The sequence below is a fragment of the Schistocerca piceifrons genome, chromosome 8 (assembly GCF_021461385.2).
Source record: "Schistocerca piceifrons isolate TAMUIC-IGC-003096 chromosome 8, iqSchPice1.1, whole genome shotgun sequence".
Lineage (NCBI taxonomy): Eukaryota > Metazoa > Arthropoda > Insecta > Orthoptera > Acrididae > Schistocerca > Schistocerca piceifrons.
This window is the reverse complement of record NC_060145.1, coordinates 36,001,887-36,025,879: the sequence shown is the minus strand read 5'-3', so window position 1 is coordinate 36,025,879 and position 23,993 is coordinate 36,001,887. Positions and strand designations below refer to the sequence as shown.

The window sequence follows — 23,993 nt, the reverse complement described above, 5'->3', positions numbered from 1 at the left end:
TGGACGAAACTCCTCTGACATTTGATGGGACAAGTAATAGAACTGTTGGCCTGATAGGAGGTAAAACTGCAACTATGAAAACAAGTGGACCCAAAAGAATGCACTGTACTGTCGTTCTTTCATGTTGTGCTGATGGTACTAAACTTTATCCAGCGATCGTTTTCAATTGAAAAACAGTGCCAAAACCTTCTGAAATATCGCCAGTTGTTGTTCACGTACATGAAAGCGGTTGGATGGTATGAAATTATGGATTAACAGTGTGTGGCAGAGAATGAATGGTGCTTTGTAGAATAATAGTTCTCTTCTTGTGCTAGATCAGTTTAGTAGTCGCTTGGAAAATTCTGTGAAAGGGAAACTGAGGCATGGAAATACGGGATGTTGATATTCTGAGAGGTCTTCGTAGTTGCAACCCCTTGACGTCTCGATAAATAAACCATTTAAAGTTTGTGTGCTAGAGGACGTACAATCAAACAAGTGTGTCAGTGGATTAAACAGTCGTAGTCTAGAGTGAGAGAAGACGTTATTGTTAAATCTTTCAAAAAGTGTGGCATAAATAACGCTCTTATATATGAAGAGGACAACGATGACGATGAAAAGGAAGAAGAAAAAAGGAAGAAAATGAAAAAGAAGAAAGTTCAGATGACGGTTATCAGAGCTTTTAAAGATCATCTAGGTTTTATAAACTACGAATTTTTTTAGTCTGGTTTTACAATACAATAATAAAAATTATAAAAATGTAATTTTTTTAAATTTACTTAAAAATTAAGGTGAGTCTTACAGTCCGTAAAGTCTTATAGTCCTTAAAATGTTTTAAATCATATCAAATTCATGCAGGTAATGGTTGCATTTAACCTACATAAAACGCCAATTAATGAGTCCTATTGTGAATAAATACAATAAATTTCACTGTGTTTGCAAAAGATGTAATATTATAGAAAAAGAAGTAATTACAATATATTCTTTACACTCTGCAACTTGTTCCCCCAATTCCTTAATTTCTGCTGACGGCTTATGCTACACTCAAGGCTTTATTTAAGTTAGTCTGATTGGGAGTTGGCTACACCTGTAAATGACAGAGGTAATTAACGTAGATTATATCATCGAGACCGATAGCATCACAAATCCTCACTAGAACTAGTCTCATTATCGAAGTGACTTAAAGGGTAGAACACTACATTAGTTTACTAGATGTAGTTTACCATAGCTACTAAAACATATGAAAGCAAAATAAGTAGAATGCCTGGTTAGATGTAAGAGAGGGCCTGACGGCCCTAATCTTGCCGGGTTAAGTAAATCAATAAACAAAATAAAATAAAATTAGTCTGCTCAGTTCTTCACTAGAGCTAAGGGGCAGAAAATATGCCATGACGTGATCCTGGACTTCCTGGAAGACATAGCTCTCGCATCGTCGTCTTGTAAACGAAATACGTTCCCGTGACATACCTCTACAGAAGGCTTAGTAACAAATATAACATATTACTGGTGCGTTAAAAGTAAGTGGAAGTAGTTTCCGTCTCGCTTCCAGACAGAACGACGTGCATGAAGGACCTGGCAGCTGATCAGCGTTCGATGATGAAACCTGTGAGCTGACCCTCAACAAAAATGAATTAAATAATCATAAATAGATGAAGAGACTAATATTGTTTGACTATACGATTAGTAGTCACTCGCTGGAATCAGCCTCGACTTTATCTAGAAGTAAATGTCCGACGGCAGTGTAGGTATACAAGAAAAACTATCCACGGAAAACATACTACTATTTGCATCCTGTACTTTGGTTAATGATAGTGAGAGAAAATTTAGACAAAATGTGGTAGAATAGCGTTGTTACCGACAATCTCTCTTCCCGTGTGCTGTCTACGAATTAAACAGTAAGGGGAAAAATGATTGCACTAGAGTATGTGTGATAATCTTTCTCTACACTACGAAACATTTGTTTGAGAAGTATAAATATAAACGTAGATGCAGAATACAAATGGAACTTCAGAATACAAATACCGTCGTGATAAATTCAAAGTTTCTAACCAAACAATCAGCTGTAACAGATTTGACATCACAGGAAAGCATTCCGATGTACGTAACAATAGTAGCCTCCTCCTTTTGTTGGGAACTGTGACTGAACTACAAGCATACCTTCTCATGTACGGTACAGAAAATATAGCAGATATGTAACTTCCAACACCGCCGTCTTGAACTCTGCAGAAGAGATACCGGTATACTGAGTGCAAGTCAATGACAGAGAATTTATTGCCAAGCGTGGAATGATCACTGGTTTTCGAATGCAGTTGTAGTACTGTTGTAGGTGAGATTTTCTTGAATACAAATACTGCAGCTATGAACTCGTGAACTATTTTATTAAAAGAGGCGTGCGATACTATTAGTTCAGTCGTATGTGGTATCGGTACATATATGAAAATACGCACTGCAATATTAACGGAAACTATGATACTGAAGTGCATGGTTGGTTCTGATCAGGAAGCTAAGTAGAAGAAAAATGTGATATTGTATACTGGTTCACAAATCAAATTAACTGCCTTAAATAACAAAAAAAAAAAAAAAAAAACATTTATTTTAAAGTACATATGTCATGCACGTAACATGTAAAAAATATATTGCAGCCAAAGGAAAATATGGAAAAATAAAAGAAGCAAAATCCATACGGCAAGTAAAAAGCCTTCTACTTAGTCACAGATATGGCCCATGTTCATATAATAATAAAATTTTCAAGAAGACAAAAATAAAGTGAAAAGCATTTTTATTAATAGTCTTTTGGGCCCGCTGCTTAAGGACTTTTTGTAATTACGATTCAAAAACGCTGCCAAGTCAGATCGTTTTATTCTTTACTGTAGACATATTGCGGCAAATAGCCATCGTGAGGTTTTCTGCAAGTAAATGATATATAATTTTGGTAGAATACTTCTAAAATTATGGATAAATGTTAATTAGAAATTATTATTATAAAATTTGTTTCACACGTCAGATGGGTCTGACGTCATGCATTATTGTGATTGTGTTGCTTTCTCTTTAATTGTAATCCATTAGTATTCTTGGAGAAATTATGCTTGGTTATATTACATATGGTTTGTTATCTTTCCTTTAGAACAATGATTATGTGACACCTTATCTTGCACATAAACCCAAGATATATTAAATGGGTAGAAACTTCAGTATTAGGTGCCGAAAAAGTAATTAGATCTACTTTTTTCTACCACAAAAAACACAGCAACACACAGCAGATAATTTACAATAAGCTATCCACATTCTACACGTAACATCCAAAGGACAACTAACGAAAATTTTGGAAGAGGTGAAAATTTACTTACATACACACTAAAAATACTTAATCAGCAAATTTATTGAAAACACAAAAAATATAAGGAAAACTTTGTTGAATTTATCGATCAAGGATTGGATAGACACAAAAAATATTACGAAACAACCAGAGATTACAGAAGATCGTGAACGATACCCCTAGCAAAGATGATCGAAATTAGAGGATTATAAACAAAACTGATTGTAGCTATCAAAATGGCTGGTAAATCAAATAATCTCAAATACTTATTACTCTAAAGAAAAGGAACAAAATCTGAAAATTATATCAGAGAACAAGTCACTTTTTGTATAACAAACCGTTACTAGTCGAAGAATACCAGTTGAGAGTAATTAAAACAGGGAGATAGTGACAGAATCACAAAACTTGTGGATATAAAGTCCATTTCTATTCCCTGGTTGATTGGTAAGATTTTGTGTGTCTATCCTTTTCTTGATCGATAATTTCAGTAAAGTTTTCGATATTTTTTGTGATTTCAGTAGATTTGCTCTATAGTATTTTTAGTGGGTAGTTGTGAGTATGTAAATAAAATTCTGTCTCTTCCAAAGTGTTCATTAGCTGCCATTTGGATGATACATGTAGAATCAGGGTAGCTTGTTCTGAATTATTTGCTGTATGATGCTCGGTTTAAAGTGGTAGAAAATAGTAGATCTAATGTGTGTTTTCGGTATCTGTTACTGAAGTTTCTACTCATCTGATAAGTGTAAAATTTATCTGTCAGATAATATGTCACATAATTATTGTTCTAAAAAAAGATAACATATCACATCTAGTATAAGAAAGCGTTATTTCTCCGAGAATACTAATGGAGTGCTATTAAAGAGACAGCAACAGAATCACGATACTGTCTGACGTCAAACCCATCTGATGAGTGCAACAAATTTTATAATAATGTTTTCCAGTTAATGTTAAAAGCATTGTTTAAAAATTATATACAACTTACTTACAGATAATAGGACGATGTCTGTTTTACGAAATAGGCCTATTGTTACAAATAAAACGATCTAATTTGGCAGCTGTTTTGGAATCGTCATTACATAAGTATTTTTATGTTTTTCTCTGTTTCCTCAGTTTTATGACACTGCTCACCAACGTTTTGGAACCAATTGATATATTGTTCTGCACTTCCTTTTTTGGGATGGAATTAAAAAGAAACTGTATTCACAGTAACTGATTTATTAGTCATAGTCTCAGCTACAAATTTTCAGTTCGTGGGTGAATCTTCCACCTACAGAGAAACAGCGTAGCTCTGAATACACTTCAGTCACATGCTTTTCCTAGATGCGAAGTGTTCCATCAACAGTAACCAGCAGATTGCAACGAGGGGCTCGTGAAGTGAGAGTACTAAGTTGACGCTATGTCGCCTGCAGACAGAGAAGACTCTGACCTGCTCCGAAGAGGTCCTCGTCGCCGCCGAATCCGCCGCCTCCGCCCGGGGGCCTGGTCGCTCCACCCCCGGCGCCGCCGAGCGCAGATCCCGCCCCCGCGCTGCCGCCGCCCGCACCGCCTCCTGTGCCGAAGTCGCCGAACAAGTCGTCGTTGCCGCCGAACAGGTCGGCGCCGCCGCCGGGGGCCGTACCAGAACCTGCGCCGGGGGCCGACGTGCTCGGCCTGCCTCCTGCGCCGAAAGGGCTTCCGCCTGCAGGCGGCGGCCGTGATCCTCCTGTTGGCGTGAAACGTCCTCGTTGAAGCAAGGTGGATCTTGTAGTGGGTATACATTCCACAGCGCCTCACAAAGAAGTTAAGCTCCCAAAGAGAAGGGAGAAGCTGTAATGCCACTTCCTCGGACGAGAAATAAAAATCAAGAATCAGCCCCCATTACCCCAAAGATTTAATAAAGGTTTAATAATGAATAAAAAAATAGGAGTGCGGGTTAGCTACTACAAACAGCATAGTGAACGCATTATTGTGGCCAAGATAGACACAAAGCCCATGCCTACTACAGTAGTACAAGTTTATATGACAACTAACTCTGCAGATGATGAAGAAATAGATGAAATGTATGATGAGATAAAAGAAATTATTCAGATAGTGAAGGGAGACGAAAATTTAATAGTCATGGGTGACTGGAATTCGTCAGTAGGAAAAGGGAGAGAAGGAAACATAGTAGGTGAATATGGATTGGGGGGAAGAAATGAAAGAGGAAGCCGCCTTGCAGAATTTTGCACAGAGCATAACTTAACCATAGCTAACACTTGGTTCAAGAATCATAAAAGAAGGTTGTATACCTGGAAGAATCCTGGAGATACTAAAATGTATCAGTAGATTATATAATGGTAAGACAGAGATTTAGGAACCAGGTTTTAAACTGTAAGACATTTCCAAGGGGCCGATGTGGATTCTGACCACAATCTATTGGTTATGAACTGCAGATTGAAACTGAAGAAACTGCAAAAAGGTGGGAATTTAAGGAGATGGGACCTGGATAAACTGAAAGAACCAGAGGTTGTACGGAGTTTCAGGGAGAGCATAAGGGAACATTTGACAGGAATTGGGGAAAGAAATACAAGAGAAGAAGAATGGGCAGCTTTGAGGGATGAAGTAGTGAAGGCAGCAGACGATCAAGTAGGTAAAAACACGAGGGCTGATAGAAATCCTTGGGTAACAGAAGAAATATTGAATTTAATTGATGAAAGGAGAAAATATAAAAATCCAGTAAATGAGGCAGGCAAAAAGGAATACAAACGTCTCAAAAATGATATCGACAGGAAGTGCAAAATGGCTAAGCAGGGATGGCTAGAGGACAAATGTAAGGATGTAGAGGCTTGTCTCACTAGGGGTAAGATAGATACTGCCTACAGGAAAATTAAAGAGACCTTTGGAGAGAAGAGAACCACTTGTATGAATATCAAGAGCTCAGATGGCAACCCAGTTCTAAGCAAAGAAGGGAAGGCAGAAAGGTGGAAGGAGTATATAGAGGGTTTATACAAGGGCGATGTACTTGAGGACAATATTATGGAAATGGAAGAGGATGTAGATGAAGACGAAATGGGAGAGAAGATACTGGGTGAAGAGTTTGACAGAGCACTGAAAGACCTGAGTCGAAACAAGGCCCCGGGAGTAGACAACATTCCTTTAGAACTACTGATGGCCTTGGGAGAGCCATTCATGACAAAACTCTACCATCTGGTGAGGAAGATGTATGAGACAGGCGAAATACCCTCAGACTTCAACAAGAATATAACAATTCCAATCCCAAAGAAAGCAGGTGTTGACAGATGTGAAAATTGCCGAACTATCAGTTTAATAAGTCACAGCTGCAAAATACTAACGCGAATTCTTTACAGACGAATGGAAAAACTGGCAGAAGCGGACCTCGGGGAAGATCAAATTGGATTCCGTAGAAATGTTGGAACACGTGAGGCAATACTGACCTTAAGACTTATCTTAAAAGAAAGATTAAGAAATGGCAAACCTACGTTTCTAGCATTTGTAGACTTAGAGAAAGCTTTTGACAATGTTAACTGGAATACTCTCTTTCAAATTCTGAAGGTGGCAGGGGTAAAATACAGGGAGCGAAAGGCTATTTACAATTTGTACGGAAACCAGATGTCAGTTATAAGAGTCGAGGGAAATGAAAGGGAAGCAGTGGTTGGGAAAGGAGTGGGACAGGGATGTAGCCTCTCCCCGATGTTATTCAATCTGTATATTGAGCAAGCAGTAAAGGAAACAAAAGAAAAATTCGGAGTAGCTATTAAAATTCATGGAGAAGAAGTAAAAAGTTTGAGGTTCGCCGATGACATTGTAATTCTGTCAGAGACAGCAAAGGACTTGGAAGAGCAGTTGAACGGAATGGACAGTGTCTTGAAAGGAGGATATAAGATGAACATCAACAAAAGCAAAACGAGGATAATGGAATGTAGTCGAATTAAGTCGGGTGATGTTGAGGGAATTAGATTAGGAAGTGAGACACTTAAAGTAGTAAAGGAGTTTTGCTATTTGGGGAGCAAAATAACTGATGATGGTCGAAGTAGAGAGAATATATAACGTAGACTGGCAATGGCAAGGAAAGCGTTTCTGAAGAAGAGAAATTTGTTAACATCGAGTATAGATTTAAGCGTCAGGAAGTCGTTTCTGAAAGTATTTGTATGGAGTGTAGCCATGTATGGAAGTGAAACATGGACGGTAACCAGTTTGGACAAGAAGAGAATAGAAGCTTTCGAAATGTGGTGCTACAGAAGAATGCTGAAGATAAGGTGGGTAGATCACGTAACTAATGAGGAGGTATTGAATAGAATAGGGGAGAAGAGGAGTTTGTGGCACAACTTCACAAGAAGAAGAGACCGGTTGGTAGGGCATGTTCTCAGGCATCAAGGGATCACAAATTTAGCATTGGAGGGCACCGTGGAGAGTAAAAATCGTAGAGGGAGGCCAAGAGATGAATACACTAAGCAGATTCAGAAGGATGTAGGTTGCAGTAGGTACTGGGAGATGAAGGAGCTTGCACAGGATAGAGTAGCATGGAGAGCTGCATCAAACCAGTCTCAGGACTGAAGACCACAACAACAACAACCACCCCAAAGATTTCCCCCTAAGTCCCAACTTCCCGGAAAAGTGAATAAGCGAACGAAGTTCCATTTATCACTATTAATAGGACAATAACCAGCAATTAAATCAGGAATCTGACTTGATAACTTAGCAATCTACGAAAGAAAATTAAAATCAAAATCATAATAAATCGCAAAATTAGCATAAATTAACATTCGGAAAGTAGAACCAACGATCCCAAAGAATACTCCGTGTGACTACTCATTGGGAATCGTGAGTAATGACCAAGTATAATTAAATGCGTTCTCATTACGTTACGAGAGTTAGCCGAAGCAGGTTATATATTTGAATGCTCGTACATGTAGGCGCGCTTAGATTGTTTTTGAGATTAAATAATTGCGATCTATTATGACGCAGTGATACGATCTTCTGACTTCAAATATCACGGCATTAGAATTCGAACGGAGGACTTTTACCTACTAGAATAAAGTGAACTTTTAACTAGATAATTGAACTAAATATTACTTAGACAGTGATTTAGGCAACGAACACTGATCGACAGTTTTCATTCATAATAGCCAGTGGTTTATAGAACTTCAGTGATAGGTCCGAAGCATATAATTTAAATCCCCCCAACAACTGGGAAAGTTTTCTTCTCAAGGCTCGGTTAGGAAGTGACTGCTATTGTGCAATAAAACACCCTCTCGTGCCAAGTCGTGCATTTGTGATTTAAAATTCTATCAAATTATTGACATGAAACTCCCGAGTAATAATTAAGCGCAGCGATAATATTTGGCTGTAGCGCTCGGCGCTTGTGTAGAATCTTTTACTCAAATAAAAAGCCCACTGTTACGATTTCTTAGATACTTGAAATTACGACCAGCTTGTAGGAAGTTGGTTGTTGATATGACTGCATTGGTTTTATCATTAATATTTCATCATTAATCAGTTAAACATCGATTACGAACGATTAATTACGATTCTTGGTGAAGTAAATATCTCACGCACGTCGAAATTTCGGTTCAGCACTGTTATTTTGTGTAACGTCATCTTCGTAACTTGATAACGATCTCAACACTCTACCGACTGTCGCCGAGTTTCAGCCGAGGCCAAGTACAAATCAAACCAATTCATCAAGAAGAAGAGGCGTTATAAAGCTAAATGAAACTGATGAGGCTACCTGCATTATTTCAGTGTTCACGAAATCGAGTCAAATTTACAAAGACCTTGCCAATATGAGCCCACATATCAGTACGACGTTACACCCTCTCCAACCGTCACCTGAATTCATATCGGATGGCTGTCACATCAAGGCCCCAGGAGCAACATCACTCTGCCTCTCCAAAATATTGGAAAAAATGTGACCTCTCCGCAGATAAAATGCATATTCGGCGACGATGGTGATCCGGAGTAGTGCTGAACCTCGATTTATCGCTAAACACAATGCGACGCCATTTGTCAGCAGTCCGATTTTGCCGGTTACAGTAGCACGCCACACGCAGCCGTTTTCGTTGTTGTGTTAGCGGCAGTCTACGTACGGTACGGTAATTCCTTAATCCTGCTGCTGCAAGCATTCGACGAGCATTAGTTTGCCTCAGAATTTCTCAACATAATTTGTGTAATATCTAGCGTTCCGCAAGGTAGTGTCATAGGCCCTCTGCTGTTCCTGATTTACATAAATGATCTAGGCGTTAATCTGAGCAGCCCCCTTGGATTGTTTGCAGATGACGCTTACCGTCTAGTAAAATCATCAGACGATCAATTCAATTCAATTCAATGAGCTAGAGAAAATTTCTGTATGGTGCGAATTGTGGCAATTGTCACTAAACAAAGAAAAGTGCGAGGCCATCCACATGGGTACTAAAATAAATCCGGTAAATTTTGGGTATACGATAAATCGCACAAATGTAAGGGCTGTCAATTCGACTAAATACCTAGGAATTACAATTACGAGCAACTTAAATTGGAAAGACCACATAGATAATACTGTGGGGAGGGCGAAACAAAGACTGCGCTTTGTTGGCAGATCACTTAGAAGATGCGACAAACCCACTAAAGAAACAGCCTACATTACACTTGTCGTCCTCTGGTGGAATATTGCTGCGCAGTGTGGAATCCTTACCAGGTAGGATTGACGGAGGACATCGAAAAAGTGCATAGAAGGGCAGCTCGTTTCGTGTTATCGGGCAATAGGGGTGAGAGTGTCACTAATATGATACGCGAGTTGGGGTGGCAGTCACTGAAACAAAGGCGGTTTTCTTTGCGGCGAGATCTATTTACGAAATTTCTATCACCAGCTTTCTCTTCCGAGTGCGAAAATATTTTGTTGACACCCACCTACGTAGAGAGAAATGATCATCATAATAAAATAAGAGAAATCACAGCTCGAACGGAAAGATTTTCCTTTCTCCCACGCGAGATTCGAGAGTGGAATGGTAGAGAAGTAATACGAAAATGGTTCGATGAACCCTCTGCCAGGCACTTAAGTGTGATTTGCAGAGTAATCATGTAGCTGTAGATGTATCTACATCTATACCCACATTCCGCAAGACACCCGACGGTGTGTGGCGGAGGGCACCTTGAGTAACTCAATCGGTTCTCCCTTCTATTCCAGTCTCGAATTGTTCGTGGAAAGAAAGATCGTCGGTATGCCTCTCTGATTTCATCTGCTTGACTCCTCGGTGAAGGTATGTTCTCGAAACTCCAATAAAAGCCCGTACCGAGCTACTGAGCGTCTCTCTTGCAGAGTCTTCCACTGGAGTTCATCTGTCATCTCCGTAACGCTTTCGCGATTACTAAATGATCCTGTAACTAAGCGTGTTGCTCCCCGTTGGATCTTCTCTATCTCTTTTATCAACCCTATCTGGTACGGATCCCACACCGGTGAGCAGTAGTCAAGCAGTGGGCGAAAAAGTGTACTGTAACCTACTTCCTTAGGATTCTTCCAATGAATCTCAGTCTGGCATCTGCTTTACCGACGATTAATTTTATATGGTCATTCCATTTTAAATAACTCCTAATGCCCACTCCGAGATAATTTATGGAATTAACTGCTTCCAGTTGCTGACCTGCTATATTGTAGCTAAATGATAAATGATTTTTCTTTCTTTGTATTTGCAGCACATTAAACTTGTCTGCATTGAGATTCAATTGCCATTCCTTGCACCATACGTCAATTCGTTGCAGATCCTCCTGCATTTCAGTACAATTTTCCATTATTACAACCTCTCGATATACCCCAGCGTCATCGGCAAAAAGCCTCAGTGAACTTTCGATGTTATCCACAAGGTCATTTATGTATATTGTGAATGGAAACGGTCCTACGACACTCCCCTGCGGCACACCTGAAATCACTCTTACTTCGGAAGACTTCTCTCCATTGAGAATGACATGCTGCATTGTGTTATCTAGGAACTCTTCAATCCAATCACACAACCGATCTGATAGTCCATAAGCTCTTACTTTGTTCATTAAACGCCTGTGGGGAACTGTATCAAACGCCTTGCAGAAGTCAAGAAACACGGCATCCACCTGGGAACCCATGTGTATGGCCCTCTGTGTTTCGTGGACGAGTTCGAATATAATAAATTTTCTTGAGACCAAAAAGCTTCAGGCCACGAATCAGCATGGTTTTAGAAAGCACCGCTCATGCGAAACTCAGCTTGTCCTTTTGTCCTTTTCTTACATGAAATACTGCGAAATACGGATGAAGGGCAACAGTTGGATTACACATTTCCAGATTTCCAAAAAGTATTTGACACGGTGTCACACTATAGACTGTTAACGGAAGTATGTGCATATGGAATAGGTCCCTAGATACGTGAGTGATTCGAGGACTTCTTACATAATAGGACCTAGTACGTTTTTTTCTCGACGGCAAGTCTTCATCAGAGACAAAGGTATCGTGAACAGTGCCCCCAGGGAAGTGTGACAGGACTGCCGCTGTTCTATACGTACATAAATCATCTGACGGAAAGCGTAATGGGTCTGCGGCGGTTTGCTGATGTTATGGTGTATGAAAAGCTGTCGTCGTTTAGTGACTGTACGAGGATACAAGATGACTTCGACAAAATTTCTAGTTGATGTGATGAATGTAGGTAGCTCTAAGTGTGAAAAATGTAAGTTCATGCAGACGAGTAAGTAAAACAAACCCATAATGTTAGGATACATAGTTAGTACTGATCTGCTTGACACGTCATTTAAACATCTGGCCGTTACGTTTGAAAAGCCATATGGAATAGAACTAGCATGTGAGGATTGTGGTAGGGAATACGAATTGTCGACTTCGGTTTTTTGGGAGAGTTTTGGGAAAGTGTGGTTCATCTGCAAAGGAGACAGCATATAGTCGCTGGTGTGATGTATTTTTGACTACTGCCCTAGTGTTGGGATCAGCGATAGGTCGGATTAAAGGAAGTCAATGAAGCAGTGTAGAGGTGAACCGTTAGAAATGTTAACTGTAGGTTCGAACAGTAGAACGGAGATTATTCAGGAGCTCGGAAGGGAATCCCTGGAGAGGAGGCGGCGTTCTTTTCGAGGGACAGTAAACGGGAAATTTAGAAAACTGGCATTTGAAGCTGACTGCAGAACGTATCTACTCCGCCAATACATATTTCGCGGAAGGTCAACAGAGATGAGGTAAGAGAAATGAAGGCTTATATTGAGGCATATAGACAGTCGTTTCTCCCTCGCTTTATCTGCCGGTGGAACAGGAAATGAAATGACTAGTATTGGTACAGGGTACCCTCTGCCAGGCACCGAATGGTGGCATGCAGAGTATCTATGTAGATGTAGATATAGATGATGTGGAATGATACAGAATTTTGCAGGGAGTCTTTACTTGCTTTCGGATTTCAGACACAGATTTGAAGGGGTTACAATATACACGGTGAACAGTACAGCGATTCTCCCTTTTGGTGGTCAAACGTGGTTGACTGGACACTTGACCACGAGCATACATGCGCTCACGTTCCCATGCAGTCCATATGGGGCCACTGTCACATCAGAATGCCTCACACATCTAGATATTGCACGAGTCGACCAGTCTGCCAAGTACGGCGCACATTGAGTCGTATTTCAGATTCTGCTAGGAGCTGGTAACACTGGTGACATCTCATATCCTTCAGAGTGATCACTCGACATCTGATGCTGTGCATACCCCTTCTATTGCACTACCTAGAATGGTAACAACTCAACTTTGGTGGCCGTTCTACCTGTCACAGAGAATAATGACTTTAATAATTTACGTACTCGTTGATGATGTGTCCGTGGACGAAGTTGCATTCACATACGACAATGTCTTGTCGGTGCTTCACACTTTTTTGTCAGTCAGTGTATGTATGTTTTGAGACTGTTATCAAAGTGCCTACCTCCATTTGCAGTGCTCAAAGTCGAAATGAAAATGTAGCTGTAACACTTCGAAACCAGTATGTAAAATTACCATATGTAATAGCTGCATAGTAGGATTTCTTCCTCTTAATCGAGTTGTACTAGCAATTAGATGTAAGAAGAGATGGAAGACTCTGGGGATAAAGGTATTACTAGAGAAATGTTTGAAGCTGGAGCGAAAATTACACAAAGGTAACTTCCAAAAATATTTACAAAGCCTTTGAAAAACTACACAACTTCCCAAAATGGAACACATTGTTGTTATTTGCTTTCACAACAAATGGAACAAACATGACACAAACTCTTTCAGTAAGGATCGCAGCTGCTAGCCAAGGGCATTCCATCACAATTTGGTAAAGACTGAAGAAGATGCGTCAGTCAGAGGTCCTAGAAGACTGATCTCGCACATTATGCTCTGTTATTACAGCACAGAAAAACATTTCGATAGATTATAATTTTTCTTCTGCACCAAAGAAACAAAGAGAAACTCTTTCCTTTACACATTTGAAGAAGGTGTGGTACCTCAAACCTTGATTGTGAAACGAATTCTAGGAGCAGCAAAATGTGGATTTTGAAAACACTGCCATTATCAGTTGTATGTTGCTCTTTAGAGAAGTTGAATGAAATGTAGTCGAACCACTGTCTTCGTTGGCCATAATGTAAAGTTCACTTTGGTATAAAAATGAGAAAATACGGTGGTGTAAAAATATATAAAATTTTGAAAATTTTGCAAATCATCGCTGCAAACATCTCCAAACAAAACACAATCGTTCTTCATCTTTTCGTCTTTGATTTTATGTACGTGAGATCTGGACGAACCGTTGTAGACACCGAGGTGACTTTCAGCGAATTTCCTGCGAAATTGGAGTGGGCAAAAAGTTCTCAATTCGAATTATTTAGGACGGAATTTCCAGTTCGAGTGTTTTCCTGAAAAGCAAGTGACTCATCTCGAATACCTAGGTCGAAATGGGGTGAGGGTAGTGGCAGGAAGATTACGGTATAACAGCTCATCGACGGTGAGGTTTTTGCAGATGCAGTTAAGGCAGTAAATCTGCCATCCTTCTGCTCACCTTAAGAGATTTAGGAAAAACACAGACGATGTAAATCTGGATGGTCGGACGGAGATTAGAACCTTCGGCCTCTTGGGTCCACTGTTTCGCCAATGCGTCAGCCCGCTCGATGCCGTCTCCGGGAGGGGTGTGCGTTCGATGAGGGCAAATTCCCTGCATCTACTATATCTAAATTCCTATTTTAGTAACAAGCAGAATAATAGGCGGTAGACGAAAGGAAGTGATAACAATAATCTCTCTAAAAACTGAGGCCTGGAATCTCATTGACTGGAGTAGAATTTTGTTCAGTGACGGGTTCCTCTCTGAAGTGAGCCCCAATGACCACCGAAGACTTATGTCCAGACGCCCCAGTCAATAATGGGAAACCAAAGTGGCTGTCGTCCGCCATACGGTGCGAGAACCACGACAGATGGTCTCTGGTGTCATTACATTTCATAGGAAGACCCCTTTGGTTGTCATCTGCGGCAACCACACTGCACAGCGATCCGTCGACGATATTCTACGCCCTGTTTTGCTGTCCTTTGTGGCAAACCATCCTTGGCTTACCTTTCAGCAAGATAATGCCCGCTCTCACACAGCGAAATTTTTTACTGCTTGTGTTCGCCCTTGTCAGATCCTACCTGGCCCAGAAAGGTCGCCAGATTTCTCGCCAGGGCCTCCCAACTGCCTCAGGATTTTGACGATGTAACACACCAGTTTCTCTCAGGAGGACATCCAGCAAAACTATCAATCAATGCTAAGCAGAATAATTGCTTACGTAAGGACCAGAGTTGGACTAACGTGTTATTGACTTGCTTAAGTTGTGAAGCTCTTTTTCTTAAATAAATCTTCAATTTTTTTCTGAAAATGTTATCATTTGTTTATCTGCACATGTACGGGGTGTCCAAAAAGTCTCTCTGTAGTGCCGTATGACTGTTAGCCACGCGTGCCGTATGCCGCAGTGTGAATATACCGGAATGAAACTCAGTGAAATACAACTTATTTATTTATTGAATATTCATTTTTACTTACAAATTTTCTAATTCGTTTAATCATGATTCCAAACACCAGCTGTAACTCATTTCTTCGGTAACAGAAGTAGTGAAAGTGGAGATTGCAGTTTTCAATTCCTCGATGGATTTTGGACGGTTTTTATAGGCGGTTGCTTCCGCTGCACCCCAGAAGAAAAAGTCAGGTGGTGCCTGGTCAGGTGATTGTGGAGGCCAAAGTCCCTGTGAAATTATTCGATCGCCAAAAATATCAGCAACCAGTGCCATGGAAACGGAAGCTGTATGCGCGCTTGCACCACCTTGTTGAAAATAATCGTTCAGTACTTAGCACAAGTTCTCCAATGAATGGGTACAGAATATCACTGAAGTATCGTTGTGCGTTTATTGTTCCGTTGAAAAATATGGTGCCCACAAACCAACGTCTAGAAATTGCAATCCAACTCCTATCTTCACATAATTAAGTGGCTCCTCGTGAATACACAATGGATTTGCAGTGTTCCATATACGAGAATTTTGCGAGTTCATGTACTCGGATAAATGAAACCACGCCTCATTAGTGAAAAACGTTTCATTAATAATATCTCTTTCATTTTGTTGTACGAAATTTTTGAACTATTAACAATAATGCAGTCTCTTGCACGACAGGCACTTTGTATGGGAACAGTTCTGATATTTTCCTTACAGCTGTGTGGGCCGTTCCGACACCAAAATCGATTTCCTGGGCGAGTTTTCTTACTGCCCTGTTCGGACTCCTGGACATTTTATCGGAAATATCGAGTAGTTTGTCCTTAGGCAAAACGCTAGGAGATCACTTCTCGGTGCATCTGTCACTGTACCCGTATTTCGAAATTTGTTAGTCAAATCTCGCACAGTATCGCGATGTGGGAGTGTTGTCTCCAGGAAAACTGAATTACGTGTTTGACAAACTGAAACTGTGTATTTACCGCCAACTTTGAGCACTTATTCGACTAAAAACACACGTTCTTCAATGGTTAGCATTTTAACAGTGACAAAAACGAAACAAACGAGCAAAGGAACTAAACATAAACGTTCACGTCAACACGTAAAGACACACACCAACGATACTACTGACGCTGGCTGAGATAAACGAAACAGTGGAATATTGGGAGAGTCCACTTGAAGGGAAGTAACCCAGGCAGGCGAACAATCATACGGCACTGCGAACTTTTTGAACACCCCGTACACCACACCTACCGACTTCCGTCCCATTCGGATAACTCCTTCGTGGTGCATCGTTTGTTATGTTTGGTTAAGTTGAAAAAGAACACCATAAGTACAAGAAAACGAAGCAGTTTGTGAAGTATATTGTAGCAGTACTTGTTGCCAGATTGTGGTGCACTGGAAAACAGCACAAATAACGTGAACAGACTAATCCTTAGCAAACTGGGAGTCAGAATTTTCTTCCGCCGACATCTTGAATTACAAAAATATCAGGGATAAAATGAAGAAGAGAGTGATTTCACTGTAATCATTACTTGTTCAGGTAGGTCAAAATTCAGTACTATACAATGGTAATCCACGGGCAGTAACGCATTTATTTTAAGTAAGCAACTCAAAGGACAGATAAATCAAGACAGGGTGGGAATTGTAGTGGAGAACATTAACATTTCAGGTAAAAATTCAATCCATGTGGAAAGTAAGGAATAAACAGATTCCATAGTCTAATTTAAATGTGCCCGTCATCCCAAAGATACACAAACAGACAAACAAACATGGTTAGATGAAAGTAAGGAAGCAGTCAGACTGGAGCTTAATGCTCTCTGAAAATGCATAGTGCTCTAAATGGAAAACTGATAGGCGAATTAGTCCAGAGACGAACTTGCCTCTGAAATATGCTTAAAGGTAAATAAATTTATGTAAATGGTAACAGAATTAAAAACACGATCGTTGGCAATCTAATTCGACAATGACACCGGTGTCATTACTAAAAAATACGTTGTAACAACTTCAGATACACTACATGTGGCATTAAACCCTCTCTCAAAGATTTCCCTTAAATTATAATTTACAACTCATTATTTCTTGTGCTGTTGAGACAAGTTCACTTGATGTTCTGTTACTTCAGGAAACTCGTGCGATTTTAATCATCTGACGCGACTGGAAGCCCTAGAAGATTTTCTTAATCTCAGGCATCAGTCTTGCTGTATATTGGACCTAAGATCTGCTAACGGAGTAAATATCACATTATGAAATAATATAAAACACCAAGTAGTTACTGATATGATAAATTTTTAATTTTGCCCTTGTATTTCCCGCCTGCAACTAAATATATTGACAGTTTTGTATACTCTGGTCATGGATAACACTTCCGGAAGTGTTGAAAGGCTACAATGTATGTTTCGTCAATCTGATCTATGAACGCCTCGAGTCTTGAGTGATGAACTTGAAACGATAATATTCATGCTAATTTACTACATTAAATACGATGTTACAGGCTGTCGAACTAGCCTTGTGATTTCGTTCAGGATTTACTACCAGACCAAACGGAAAACGTTGTTACTAACAAGGCGAAAGCAACTTCACCAATATCTCAAGGAAGTGTTAGACAACCATTACCGTTTACTGTAGGGATATAAAAAATCCAAACATAATAAAATGTATGGGTGTACGTATGTTCCACATCTCCTCCTAAACCAGACTTAGTACTCTCTGGGAAGAACCATTATTGTGGTAAGAACCACCTCTCTCTCAAGGAGTGGGGGGGGGGGGGAGGGGAGGCGGGGGGGGGGGGGGGGAAGAAGGGGAGTGAAAAAACGTAGTTCACGATGCGCAAATACCCAGACTATATCCAGCCATTATTTGGGAATGAGAGCACTTAGCGACTCGCAGCAGACTTTACACATAATTCTAAACACTTATGAGACGTTTAATAGCTGAAAAAGATTCATCGCTTAACACATTTTCACTATTCATGCAATAAAACTGCCGCATCTGACATAACGTTTTACTTCATTCTTTAGTGCTAATACTACTCACAATGTATTTCGTAGACAGGAACAGCATATGCGAATGACGGTACCTACAAAATTAAGTCATTGTACAACACCCAGTTGAAGAGATATGACGTCATGAACAGTAAGCTGCCACGAAACGAAACTACAGGGTGAAATTCACTAGAGTTAAGGGTGACACATGTTTATCTGTGAAATGTCCGCCTCCGTAGGGCAGCGGTAGCGTTACCGTCTACCACGCAAGGGGGGCCGGAAGAGGACTGGGTGCTGTGTGTCCTTGATCATCATTTTCATCATCATTGACACGCAAGTCGCCGAAGTGGCGTCATCTAAAACGACTTGCAATACGGCGATCGAATCCCAAAGTGGATATCCCTGCCAATAAATGCCATACGATCATTTCATCTGTGAAATATGTTAAAAATATGTCAAAAATTTTGTGACATGTACGTATACGATAAAAACTACGGTAAACCTACTTAACCCCTGGATCGAATTCAACCAAACTTGGTGTACATATTGCTTCCTATCTGGGAAGTAATACTGTGGGAATAAGAACTGGAGACTTACTACAGGAGGATTGGGGGGGGGGGGGGAGATAGGCTATGATAATGTGGAGAGAGATGGTGGAGGAAGAAGTGGACGGACACAGAGGCGAGGGGGAGGGGGAGCAGGTAGACAGGGGAGAGGAGAAGAGGGACAGAGGAGGATATGAGCAGAGAAAGCGAAGGAGGACAGAAAGGAAAAGGGAGAGGAGGAGATGGACTGAGGCACTGGGAGGAGGAAATAGAAAGGAAGGGGGAAATAGACAGAGAAAGGAAAGAGTAAGAAATGGGCAGAGAGGGGTAGAAGAAGACGAGGAGAGAGAGGCTGGAGTAGCAGACGGACAGAGAGGAGATGTGGAGGAGATGGACAGAAATAGATGGGGGGAGGGGAGATAGAGATGGGTTTATAAATTGCTGATAGATACACACTCAGGCAACGCCTGGGAGTTAGCTAGTTGTGGATAGAGGGGGAAGAGACTGCTGTCACTGGTAACAATTTAAATAAACAATCTAGTGGATGACGCCCGCTTGAGGTTGTCTGGTGACAAAGTGCAGGGACTGGTAGTTAACCCGCAATATGTAACCAAACTCACGCAGACGGTAGTGTAAGGTGTGCCCACCCTTCGCCTTTATTACCTCTTGGACTCTGACGAGGACACTTTCAGTGAGGTGCCTGAATGTCTGCGGAGGCAGCATCCCATTCTTTCTCCAGAGCCGAAACCAGAGAGGCTGTGAGGTGTGGAGCGAAGTCGACGATCTAATTCAACCTAAAGGTATTTCATTCGGTTCATATCGGGATATCGGACAAAACCAGCCCATTCCAGGAATTTTGTTGTCCACATACCTTTTCCTCATATATGCTACTTTATGACAGGATGCGTTGTCATGGTGCTACAAACAAACATCGACTCCGAAATGTGCATCTTCTGTAAGCAGTATTATTCCATACTTGGCGTTCTCTTAAGGGCAGTAAACCAACCACAAAAAGCATCTCCATTCCGTAACACCACCTCCTCCGTACTTCGCTCTTGGGACTACGCACATAGCGGTGAGTAACGTTCTCCAGGCACTGGCAGAACCCAAACCCTTCCATCAGGTTCCCACAGAAACACGGTAATTAATCCTCCAAATAATTCGTTTCCAGTCACTCACTGTCCAATGGCGTCGCTCTTTACACCACCTCAACTGTCGCTTAGCACTAACTGCAGAAATGAGTGCCTTTGAGGAGCTTATGAACCTTTCTGTCACATTCCTTTTTCCAATCCATAAGCACTGTAATTTTGCTAGCTAGACTGCTAGTACGACTTTGGTACTCACGGCTCATTGCTTCAGCTGATGTCATGCGATTCTATAACCACCCCCTCAATACTCGGTGATCACAGACTGTCAATGCACGAGGTTGACCTGGTCTTGTTTAGCTGTGATTTTTACTTCGAGATTCCATTTCGCAGCCATATCGTTAGGGTCACCTTGTGCGTTTTTAGCAGGACTGAAACGTCCCTGGTGGATTCGTTGATCAGGTGACATTCAGTGACTAGTCCACGCTCGATTTCACTGAGCTCTCCCGACCGACCATTCCGCCGTTGCTGCAACCACCGACTGAAGACACAGTGTTCCCCCCCTCCTTCTGTACTGGTAGATCTGCCTCTCATGACACTTAGTTGTTAATTTCGTTGTACATAGAGGAAGAAACCTGGTGATACTGACAGGTTTCAGATAGATTATATAATGGTAAGACAGGGATTTAAACCAGGTTTTAAATTGTAAGACATTTCCAGGGGAGGATGTGGACTCTGACTACAATCTATTAGTTATGAACTGTAGATTAAAACTGAAGAAACTGCAAAAAAGTGGCAACTTAAGGAGATGGGACCTGGGTAAACTGACTAAATCAGAGGTTGTACAGAGTTTCAGGGAGAGCATAAGGGAACATTTGACAGGAATGGGGGAAAGAAATACAGTAGAAAAAGAATGGGTAGCTTTGAGGGATGAAGTAGTGAAGGCAGCAGAGGATCAAGTAGGTAAAAAGACGAGGGCTAGTAGAAATCCTTGAGTGACAGAAGAGACACTGAATTTAATTGATGAAAGGAGAAAATATAAAAATACAGTAAATGACGCAGGCAAAAAGGAATACAAACGTCTCAAAAATGAGATCGACAGGAAGTGCAAAATGGCTAAGCAGGGATGGCTAGAGGACAAAAGTAAGGATGTAGAGGCTTGTCTCACTAGGGGTAAGATAGATACCGCCTACAGGAAAATTAGAGAGACCTTTGGAGAGAAGAGAACCACTTGTATGAATATCAAGAGCTCAGATGGAAACCCAGTTCTAAGCAAAGAATGGAAAGCAGAAAGGTGGAAGAAGTATATAGAGGGTCTGTACAAGGGCGATGTACTTGAGGGCAATATTATGGAACTGGAAGAGGATGTAGATGGGAGTATGATACTGCATGAAGAGTTTGACAGAGCACTGAAAGCCCTAAGTCGAAACAAGGCCCCGGGAGTAGACAACATCCCATTAGAACTACTGACAGCCTTGGGAGAGCCAGTCTTGACAAAACTCTACCATCTGGTGAGCAAAATGTATGAGACAGGCGAAATACCCTCAGACTTCAAGAAGAATATAATAATTGCAGTTCCAAAGAAAGCAGGTGTTGACAGATGTGAAAATTACCGAACTATCAGTTTTATAAGTCACGGCTGCAAAATACTAACGCAAATTCTTTACAGACGAATGGAAAAACTGGTAGAAGCCAACCTCGGGGAAGATCAGTTTGGATTCCGTAGAAATGTTGGAACACGTGAGGCAATACTGATCCTACGGCTTATCTTAGAAGCTAGATTGAGAAATGGCAAACCTACGTATCTAGCGTTTGTAGACTTAGAGAAAGCTTTTGACAATGTTGACTGGAATACTCTCTTTCAAATTCTAAAGGTGGCGGGGGTAAAATACAGGGAGCGAAAGGCTATTTACAATTTGTACAGAAACCAGATGGAAGTTATAAGAGTCAATGGACGTGAAAGACAAGCAGTGGTTGGGAAGGGAGTGAGACAGGGTTGTAGCCTTTCCCCGATGTTATTCAATCTGTATATTGAGCAAGTTGTAAAGGAAACAAAAGAAAAATTCGGAGTAGGTATTAAAATCCATGGAGAAGAAATAAAAACTTTGAAGTTCGCCGATGACATTGTAATTCTGTCAGGACAGGAAAGAACGTGGAAGAGTAGTTGAACGGTATGGACAGTGTCTTGAAAGGAGGATATCAGATGAACATCAACCAAAGCAAACCGAACATAATGGAATGTAGTCGAATTAAGTCGGGTGATGCTGAGGGAATTAGATTAGGAAGTGACACACTTAAAGTAGTAAAGGAGTTTTGCTATTTGGGGAGCAAAATAACTGATGATGGTCGAAGTAGAGAGAATATAAAACGTAGACTGGCAATGGCAAGGAAAGCGTTTCTGAAGAAGAGAAATTCGTTAACATCGAGTATAGATAGTGTCAGGAAGTCGTTTCTGAAGGTATTCGTGTGGAGTGTAGCCAAACATGGACGATAAATAGTTTGGACAAGAAGAGAATAGAAGCTTTCGAAATGTGGTGCTACAGAAGAATGCTGAAGATTAGATGGGTAGTGCACATAACTAATTAGGAGGTATTGAATAGAATTGGGGAGAAGAGGAGTTTGTGGCACAACTTGATTAGAAGTAGGGGTCGGTTGGTAGGACATGTTGTGAGACTTCATGGGGTCACCAATTTAGTATTGGAGGGCAGCGTGGAGGGTAAAAATTGTAGAGGGAGTCCAAGAGATGAATACACTACGCAGATTCAGAAGGATGTAGGGTGCATTACGTACTGGGAGATGAAGCAGATTGCACAGGATAGAGTAGCATGGAGAGCTGCATCAAACCAGTCTCAGGACTCAAGACCACAACAACAACAGTGGTGTCAGGATGCTTTTGGCCAGATAGCATTTGCTACAGGATTGCAGTAGGAGTAATAAATCACTGAAAATAGTACCAAACATACAATATGTGTGACCTTCCATTCGGAGCTGCATAGTGTGGAACGACCATATAAGGCTAATTGTAAAAAAGAACGGGAGCTACAATGATGTTCATTCTCAGAATCCCGAGGAAACGTAACCCACCTACTGATGGAATACCTATTCGACATATTCTAGAACATGACTCAGGATGTGAAGAGTACCGCGTTTTGTTCTTTGGGAGCTTAGTAAAAGGGAGAACTTCACGGAAATGTTCACCAAACTCTACTGGCAAACACTACAAGAGAGGCGTGTTGTACCATGGAAAGCTTTGGTGTTAAAATTTAGAGAGCATTTTTTCCAGGACGTCAGACAACATGTTACATCCCCCCCTATACACACCGGAATGATATGCGAAATTCGATAACATAGGAAGACTTAAAATCTATAGTACTTCGCACTCACCACTACTCAATAAATGAGAAAAGGTGAAATTATTATGTGATACCAGAGGTATCCTCCATGACAAAAGTGTGGTGGCTTCCGAACCAAGAGTATGTTGGTTGAAATGCGTGATTCCCGTGGGCGAACAGTAAAGCCATACATTTTAGACATACATACACTTACTATTTCATTGGGCTTAATGATGTTCTGGCAAATGCGGCCATTGCAGTGACATTACAGTATTACTTCTACCTGTATATTACGAAAGTCACAGTAGAGCGTGTGGTGAAAGGTACTGCTACTGATAATATAATTTCTTCCTTTTCTTATCGGTAGTTAAATCTGCGTCTGAAATTTAATTTTCCTGATTTTCTCGCCGCGGTCATTTCGCGACATGTACATGGCAGGAATTAATATGCTGTTCGACTCCGTTGGGAGCGGGGTGAATCTTCCGTGATGCACAACGGCTCTGCTGTAGCATCTGCCAATCAAGTTGGTTGAACTTTTGCATTACTCTCTCACGCCAAGTAAGCTATCCCGTGACGAGACACTCCACTCCTGTCGAATTTTCTCTGTCACTTTGTTACTCCTACTTGGTAAAGTTTCCTGACTGATGAGTGTTCTGAAGATGGTCCCAGTGAATCTCAACCTGGCCTCTGCTTTTCCTACTGTTTGTTAAATGTGCTCAGTCCACATTAGTTCACTACAATGGTTAATAATAGGTATGTTACTGCAATTACTGCCTCCAATGTTTCGTCCTCTTACTGGGGAAAAGAATCGTAGCTTACGGAA

The 23,993-nt window shown here is 40.9% G+C and overlaps 1 protein-coding gene across 1 annotated transcript in view; it reads right to left on the bottom strand.

The window, feature by feature from the left end:
* LOC124711549 (collagen alpha-1(I) chain-like) overlaps positions 1-23,993 on the bottom strand; it is a 125,898-nt gene that overhangs the window by 9,193 nt on the left and 92,712 nt on the right. The window contains exon 8 of the mRNA XM_047241685.1: positions 4,719-4,994. Coding sequence (XP_047097641.1) covers positions 4,719-4,994 — 276 coding nt within the window. The remainder of the gene's footprint in view (positions 1-4,718; positions 4,995-23,993) is intronic.